The 8,615-nt window shown below is 38.0% G+C and overlaps 1 protein-coding gene across 2 annotated transcripts; it reads right to left on the bottom strand.

Moving 5' to 3' along the window:
- Positions 1–268: 268 nt before the first annotated feature.
- Positions 269–6,894, bottom strand: LOC137965908 (transcription factor LHW-like). 2 transcript variants are annotated; one of them, XM_068812288.1, is made up of 11 exons: positions 6,658–6,894; positions 5,739–6,552; positions 5,150–5,365; positions 4,788–4,866; positions 4,648–4,689; positions 4,482–4,541; positions 2,896–4,104; positions 2,717–2,818; positions 1,012–1,146; positions 817–942; positions 269–737 (listed from the first exon to the last, which is right to left on the bottom strand). In XM_068812288.1, the coding sequence occupies exons 2-11, from the start codon at positions 5,834–5,836 to the stop codon at positions 663–665; spliced, it is 2,142 nt and encodes a 713-aa protein (XP_068668389.1). In that variant the 5' UTR covers positions 5,837–6,552; positions 6,658–6,894; the 3' UTR covers positions 269–662. The 2 variants fall into 2 exon arrangements, with proteins under 2 accessions (XP_068668389.1, XP_068668390.1); XM_068812289.1 differs by lacking the exon at positions 5,150–5,365.
- Positions 6,895–8,615: the final 1,721 nt, after the last annotated feature.

Here is an 8,615-nt window from a genome sequence, read left to right as displayed (position 1 = left end):
CATAACAATACAAAAATGAGTTGAGAGTAATTAGAGACTCTAACATACATAAACGGTTATCCGCAAATCGTTTTTCCCTTCCATTTTCTCTCAATTTCCATGGGCATCCAAACAAAAGAAAAGAATCTATATCATCTCTAACAAAACGGCAAAACAATTACTCTTTTCCTTCTACGAGATAACCAGACATAACATGATTGCTACTTGGGAAGAACATGACATTCAAGATCATACATGTTTATGGTTATCAGAATTTTATGCTATGAAGGGTAATTTTTATATATTACTTTCAAATATCGAATACAATTTTGTTATTCAAATCTATCACACCATTACAAGATCTTAACCAAAAAAATATACCAATAAACCAGTAAAAACCATGGCAAACTAATATAAACAGATCCATATGTATATAACCAAAAGACAAACGGAATGGGATACATAGTGGCTATAACGGAGGATACACAACTAAGTTTTATCACGGTAAGTTTATAAACAAGAAAGATGCATGGTGTGAAGTATTCTACCAGACAAACCTCTTCGGTTCTACGCGCATGCAGACTGCAAAATTTGAACAAGGGATAGCCAGCCCAGACTGCACACACCCAGAAAGAATTGTGATAAAATGATTTAAACAAGGCTCTAATGGCAAGCACCTCCGATCAGAGGCTCTGGTTCCTCTGCAAGAGCTGCATCAGGGGCAACAAGATATCCATACGTTGAAATCCCTTGGAGACCTGCTTGCACGCATTAAAAATAGTGTCATTCGGGCATATGGAACCGACGAGTGGAATTCGCATTAGTAGGAGCTAGTACCTCCACAATAAAGTGAGCCCAAGTCTTGTTTGTTCTCTTCTTCATTATTCCTTTTAATATGCTCAAATTAAGACGCCGCATGACATCAGCAACTTCAAGAAAAAGGCCACGGTTTTCACAAAGAACCTGCAATAGGAAATAATTCAGAATGCGGCGGAGTACAATCAAATGTAACCCAGCAATAGAACTACATACCTCCACGAGCATTTGCCCAGGTTGCTCCAGGTTCTCCACTATAATAGGGCAGATTCCAGGTTGGCCGCCCAACTCAAAAGCCAAACTTGAATTGCTTGTGCTTTTCAAGCCTCCCCAATTTTCGTTACCATGGACCTGCAGATAGGTTTTAGGAAAAAATTGCAGATTGGTTTTGCAGAACAGTTATGTGATGGGAATCACAAGCATGTTGTAGTGAAAATGGAACATGAAATGAATATCGGAAGATTGTAATGAAAGGGGAACATGATAGGAACACCAATTATATTTCTTTAAGTGTTGAGTACAAACACTATAGTCCTTTCCCAAGACAAATTACTTTATGGAAGCTTTGCAAGGTTAATGAACAACAAGCATTCAAATCATCAAGCCTTCAGCAATCATACACTTTCTATTCCCCAGCAAGCTCCTGTGCTTGCTTTTTCAAAGTGAATGTGACTGTCTACTTACAACAATACGAAGTGATGTAGTAAAACAAAAACATATGAAAAGATTGCATTGCTCATTTTACTCAAAAAATTAAAAAGATTTAAGTTCATAAATTAGTATTAAATTTCCAAAGGACCAAGTCCATTCAGGCCAAATTTTTTCTTCTGATTGTGATTTCTGTTTTCTATTCTATTTCCTTTTGTCATTGTTTGAATTATTCACATGTTTGACATTTTCAAGATTTTTACCATTAAAAAGGAAATTCAATAGTTATAGTTTTTACCATTTCTCTTTTGGTGTATAGTGTGATCAGCTTGTATCATGTATTAGATTTGGATGTCAGAAGTGATTCATTTATGAACTCCCATATCGTCTATGCCATTACAGGGAATTATTCAGGAGTTTTTTTTTTATTTCATATACAAAAAATTTAAAGATTTCCTATCTCATTATAAGAGATTCATTTCTTATTAATAATTTATAATGAATGGGCCACCAACAAATAATACAGGAACCACCTAATAACCATTTAACTAAGCCCATCTCACTTTTGCATGACCCACATATTTTATAGGGTATTGTCTTTTGATCATATACCACATTCAAGAGATACCCAATGCAACTTAATGGCAAAGTTACACAGGTATCTATACAGATAGGACAGGCATATAAGCAATAAAAGAAACTCCGGGCTTATACAGGTGATGGTCATTTACCTAGTCATAATATCCAGTTTCAATTCTATTTTTCTAGTATCTTAAAATATCTCAGCTTTGAACAATTTCCTCCGGACTTTGAGAATGGAAACCCCTGTAGGCCCAGCTATTTCTCGATGCGTGTTCAAGTTTACTTACACAGAAGTTAATGATTAGTGCTGCAGAACATTACATGAGGATTTTGTTCTCACTCCCCCTAAGAGGAATGGGCCTTAAAGATTTATTCCAACACTTCCAGAACATTTTAAAGTAATGCTAGTGATCCATATCCTACTTGCCTGTGATTCATCTCCTACTTGTGAACCATAGCACATTCTTGACAGGGCAAGCCTGCCAACCCTTACAAAGCCAAAAAATAAAGAAAATCTCAGGGATACCATTTATTAAAGTGTGGCAAAACCTAACAGAGTAGATCCTCCAATCATGTACCAGAACATACAGATCAAGAAGAATAGAGATCCCACAACAAATTTACAAGTAGCTTTCAGACAAAAGAAGGAAAACAGATATAAGTACAGTTAGTTAGACAGAAACTTTTGTACCTTAGGATGTGAGCATTTTCTTAATTTCTCTGCCTGGTTAGTGATTTTCCGCAGGAATACCATATGCTTTATTGTTCGTTCCAGTAGTGCATCAATGCTACACTGTCCATAAAACATACATCATCACATGTTAGATCATAATACTTGAAACCCTTTGACATGGATGGACGAATATGTACCTTCTCTCCATTAGGAACAATTTCTCGTAGCTCCTTTACCCGATCCTGTATCATCTGTCTATCTCTTGGTCTTGGCCTGCAAACATCAGCAATTCTACCTTTCCTCCTGCCTAATCGATGTGGTCCAGTGCCTCTATTGGACTGTTCAAGTGCATTACCTTGAGCATTACCCTGACCTTCACTTTGACTGCTGACATTAGTCAATGTGCTGACTATTCGTGATGAAGACCCAGATGGGGAACACGGAAGCACCTCTCCACTAGAGAGAATATTGGACATCACCCTAGAAGGAGAACACGGAAGCACCTCTCCGCTAGAGAGAATATTGGACATCACCTTACTTCTGCAATATGTTTGGTATGAAGTGTCAAGCTGTTCTGATGAGCAATTGGGAGATATGGCTTCATCAGATACGTCACAAGCATTTTCACCTGACTGTCTGTATATTTTAGCTATAACAGCATCTAAAAGATAGTCATTACTGGCTCTGTGGACACCCACAGTTGAACCTATTTGAGACACCACATTCATGCTGCTCAATCTGTCTTCTTTTGGAACAGTGGCATTCAAGGGATAAGAGTCACATGTGCTATGGAATGCTGGTACCAGTGAATCAGTACAAAAGTTTAGAAGGCTGTTCCCTGTTTTTCCTTCAACAACCTCATCATTAAGATTGGTGGGTGGCTGATCCAACATATGACAAGATGAAGAGAAGAGGTACTCATTCATGACATCATGGTGGGACTGCTCCATGCCCTTTTCCCATGAATGTGATATGGGGAAACTCTCTTCTATTAGTTGGTTCGTTGCATTATGCTGTAAGATGCAAGATCCTACAGAGGGGGAGACAAAAGCAGGCAGGTTGCCCTTAGTCATGTTACAATGATTGGTATACATTTGCTTGTCTTGTAAAAGATAGTTGCTGTTTTCATCCATGATCATCAATGGAGTGTCAGCCCAAGTAGAACATCCCTTTGACATTGTTTTATCCGTATCAAGTATAAATTGACCATTCTTCCATAGCTTGGAGTGAGCCACTTTCAGGGGTAGAGAAGGTGATGAAGACAAATCCTGGAAGACAGGTGAAGGAAATGATAGTTGTGGGTCAAAGGGTTTGCCAATTGAGGAGGATGGAAAATCCAAACTAACAGATGGGAATGTATTGAACAAATCCTTAATCTGCGCCACAAGTGCCAGCTCTTCTACAACCTGATGTCTCAAAGAAGAAGATAAATATGTAAGATCTGAATAAACATGCACATAAATGAATGACAAGAGACAGTCTTGGGTATAGAACCTAGGGACGCTGGATAATGTCTGACAAATCACAGGCTATGACACCAACCAAGGTGTCAAAAGACGGCACATGAATTTGACAACCTGATTGGTGTCATTCCAATTTACAGATCACAGGCAATCCCAAAGGGCCCCAGGATATCTAAGACATGCCATCACCTAGTACTCATCAACTATCTTGACAATCAGATATGATAATTAGACCTGGCAACAGCTTTGTACAAACTATACTTGCACCAACAATCAAATCTGTATCAACTGAGAAAAATATGCTGGAAATATTGACTTACTGTCTCTAATGAACCTAGTTGCACAACACCAAGTGGAATCACAGGCACCAGCAAAATTGTCTGCAAATACCATTTAATTAGTGTATTCTTAATCTACTCTTTCGGCCCATTAAGTTAATTAACAAGCACCATACTGTTAGTAGTTACGTCAGTTTCAGGCTTGTACCTTGATACCTGCCGCAAATTGTGGTTGCCATTCAGCTGGATACTGTAAATGAATAAAAATGTGTCAAATCTGCTCTTAGAGTCATAGAGCTGAATTATTCTTGACTATGAAATATATATATTTCTCAAGAAGTTACTCACATCAAAAGAAGGCCTGGAGTTCACATCACTGGGTAGAACCCACAAGTGTCTGCCCGAATATGCTACTTTACCCACAACCCTGCCTAGCAAACATCAGGATCAGTGTCTAACCATAATTGCAGTGAAAGGAGATCTGAAATGAGCAGCAGTTATAGTTCTAAGAAAAATTTAGAACAGTTGTGTATAAATGGTAGAGAAGTTTTTGTCAAAAAATATGCAAACATTGTATGTAATATTAACTAAAGGAACAATATAAGAAGTTGACAATTTAACCCCATAATATCAGATTTATGGATACTTAAGTGCATGTACGTGAGTGACATTGGTAAACACTGATAACTAGAATTTTGAAGTTAACGTACCCTTGATCAAATGAGTATGAAAGATATGACATATCCGCCACTACCAATCCTAACTTATGAGGCAAAGTAATTTCAGTAATTTCAGTATCACCATCAAAGTCATAGCCAGAGAAAGTAGTCCCCAATGTCTTGCTGAAGGATAAATTTTCTGAGAGTTGTAGGAAAGGATCTCTTTCTTTTGGATAATCATAGTAACCATCTTCCCACGACAAACACCTAAAGTGACAAAAAATAAAAGAACATTTTACTTAAAGTAAGTACTTCAAAGATAGGTCAGGTAGCTTTATCCCCTATCCAGACAATTCGGTACCAAATGGTGTTTGTTATTTTAATACATCCTTCATTTGGCATTTGACCGGTAACATGGGATCATGGAAAGCATGTCAACCTCCCAACGTTATGTGTCAGGTCAATCGTTAAACCTTTCACTATCTTAGATTCACTAAAGAAGCCAACCGTGACAGAAGGCCAACACATGTCGCAAAATTCAAAATGATTAATTCTTGGAACTATCCTAGCTAGTTCTCACAAGTTATACCACCAGATAGCTGGGAAAAGAAAAGAAAAAAAAAAAAAGAACTAAACTTACATACGGCTTTGGAGCCTAAACTTCCAAAAAACAGCATATTGCCACTGAGTATTATAGCAAAGACTCTTAAGCAAGTGCCTCAACGAACCACTTCCCATCTAATTGAAGCCAGAGTAACGTTATATTGCTGAGATCAATTTTCCACGCTAGGACACTAAAGCTTCACTAACTGCCCCGGTATGAACCTCGTCCAGCTTGTTTTCTTCGCAGACCTGCCCGTCGTTTTATCGGTGGACCCGCATAACCAAGAAGCAAAATCCACATTGCTCCTCCCCTCCTTAACAAGAAAGCACTGATTCTAAAATTTACCTAGCACAGAAGAGTTAAAAACACCTGGAAAAATGAAATCTGTCAACGGTCTCAACTTTATTTCGAAATGATGCCATGAACTTCGGTTTCACAAGTTACAAGAGGATAACTAGGTAAGCTTCTATGATCTTGTACATCTTTCTATCGGCGTCTGCAGTCCGGATACCGCCTCGAAGAGCAAAATAACAAAAAATCCCAAAACTCACAAACTCCAAAGACTCCTCAAGAGTCCTAATTGATCACTTCGCATAAGGAGATCCACTTTTCAAACGGCAACATTCTCACTATTTTAGATTTATATCACAGCACACGAGTTTATAGTGGAAGCCGCGTTATAATCAAAGATGATTCAAGATCCTGAGAAGGAACAGAACCAGTTTTCCTCTTCCTCTAAATCACTTCCAACTTCGTACCCGGGTCAAGCAATTCTCTTTCCCTCTTCAAATCCACGGAAATCTCTACAACATAGGATAAAAGGAAACTTCTTTTCAACGACCTTTACCGCCTAAAATAAAAAAAAACGGAGAGAAACAAGGTCAACTCATTTCACTATCTTCTAACACCATAGCAAATGTTAACACTCTAAAACCACATCAACCAGTCATTTTACCTTTTCCTCCACGATGTTCGGCCAACAGAGTTAAAAAAATAAGCCGAATGTACCTCGGACTCCCGAAGAAAAACCTTGGAAACGAATCAAGGAACTCCAGCTAAAACGGCTACTGAAATCAAATCAAGAGAAGAGAGATTAACCAAAGAAAACACGGAAGGAAGCAGCGCGTTCGTGATCTCCCAAACGGATCGTAAGGCACAGATGGAACAGGTGATCAAATATGAGAAACATGAGCTTGATGAACTCCGGCCTTAAATAGTACCGGCAGCCATGTCCAAGTTTCCCTTGGCGGATTCCAAAATGTCCAAAACCGTAATCAATAATTTCCTCGCAGTCAGTCAAGTGGGCTCTGGGCCCGACAAGTCCGGTCCTGGCTCGAACCGGCCAACCGTCGATCTTGTGACACGTGTCGTTGAGTGCGTTTGGTGGTGTATTTGACCTTGATTAGCTTCTTAATTTAATCGACTAGTTGTAGTCCCAGCCGCTAAACGCACCGGGCCCACATCGTTTCATTGCGATTTTGACGTAATTCTAAATTAAGTCTCTTCGCCAATGATTCCAATGATTTGATTACTTGTCGGCAAATGGGCGGCACAAAAATATAAACAAAAACTTCACAGCCCACGATTATGAGAGAGAGACTTGATTTTGAGAAAGTGGACTTGAAAACCGCCATGGCGCACCCTCGTGTCAGCCCACGTACCATACTTGCCCACTTCTATATTAGAAGGGAGGGGTGGTGTTCTTCAATGGCTCAATGGGCACTAGTTTTCATCTCTCCTTGGGTTTTATAATTTCAAAATTGATGAATAAACTGTTGACTTAGGTTGACCCTTATCTATATTTAACAATGTTTGTATTAATATTTGCAATCAAACACTTCAGACACAATTTCAAGAGACAAAGATCAAGGGTCTAGAACTCAATGGTGTGGAAGTCATCTTGAAGGAGTACCCACTAGCAAAGAAAGGAAGATTTGAATATTATAGTTTAGGTTGTATAAAAGTGTTTTCAGAACTCTAGCTATGTAAAGTAAACAACACCGCTTTGAGGTACACGAGAGACTTTGGAGCTTTAGGACATATTTTTTTCAATCATGTTTAACTGATGCATTATAAAGTTTTAAATTTTTAAAACCCCTTAGCTACATCATCATCATGCTTAAAATCAATTTTTTTTATAGTTTAGCATAAAGCATGATCTACCATACCCTGTATACTGATCGATCATCCGAAAGACTACATAGCCAGCCCCATAAAGCACGATTGATCAATCAACCGATCATTTTTTGACAAGTTGAGAATTCGATGATCGATGGCCCAAACGATCAACAAGCCTGGAGAATACAAAACTATAGTTTTTATACATGGTTGATTGATCAATGTTTTTTGCAATTTTGTGCAAACCGGCAAAAAAGGCTAGTTTGATGGAAAAATTAAAAATGCCCTTCCAAGTCTTATGAATAGTAATAAGAGCATTTATTGGCGATTTATTGCATTCAAACAATGTTGTTATTTGAATAAACCCATTTTTAAGAGAAAAAAACTACAAACTTGTAATAACTCTTAATCTGTCTTGAATTCTCTATGCATATTAGCAATTCAACCTCTAGAAAACATTCCTCTTGCACTCAAAGGTTGGAGACTTGGAAATTTAAAGGAGAACGATGTCTCTCCAAATTTCAAGGGTGTAAGTTTTCCTTTATTTTTGTTTTTTCATTGTTTCTTCTTAAGGTTGTTCTAGATCCAAGAAATTCAAAAAGAAGAGCTTGCTAGATTGATACTAGCTGATCAATCTCAAGAGAGATTTGTACTATGTATTTGAGCATACAAGTGGCTTAAAAGATAGCCAAATTATCTTTTATGTAAATTTTAGCTAATTAAGTTATTAGTGCAATTTTACTAAGCAAGGGTTCTTAAGCAGTGACTACCAATGAAGGAACATCGATAACAAAA

The sequence above is a fragment of the Aristolochia californica genome, unplaced genomic scaffold (genome assembly GCF_029961685.1).
Source record: "Aristolochia californica isolate CCGP_79_NKW_82.1479 unplaced genomic scaffold, dmAriCali1.0.hap1 SCAF_5, whole genome shotgun sequence".
Classification (NCBI taxonomy): domain Eukaryota; kingdom Viridiplantae; phylum Streptophyta; class Magnoliopsida; order Piperales; family Aristolochiaceae; genus Aristolochia; species Aristolochia californica.
The sequence above is the reverse complement of the archived record's forward strand: the minus strand, read 5'-3'. Positions and strand labels throughout refer to the sequence as shown.

Coding starts and splice junctions, on each gene's coding strand:
- LOC137965908 (XM_068812288.1), bottom strand. CDS start 5,836: ATGGGAAGTGGTTCGTTGAGGCACTTGCTTAAGAGTCTTTGCTATAAT. Junction 4,867..5,149: donor TCATACTCATTTGATCAAGG/GTACGTTAACTT, acceptor TTTGCTAGGCAG/GGTTGTGGGTAAAGTAGCAT. Junction 4,105..4,481: donor AACTAGGTTCATTAGAGACA/GTAAGTCAATAT, acceptor TTGAGACATCAG/GTTGTAGAAGAGCTGGCACT.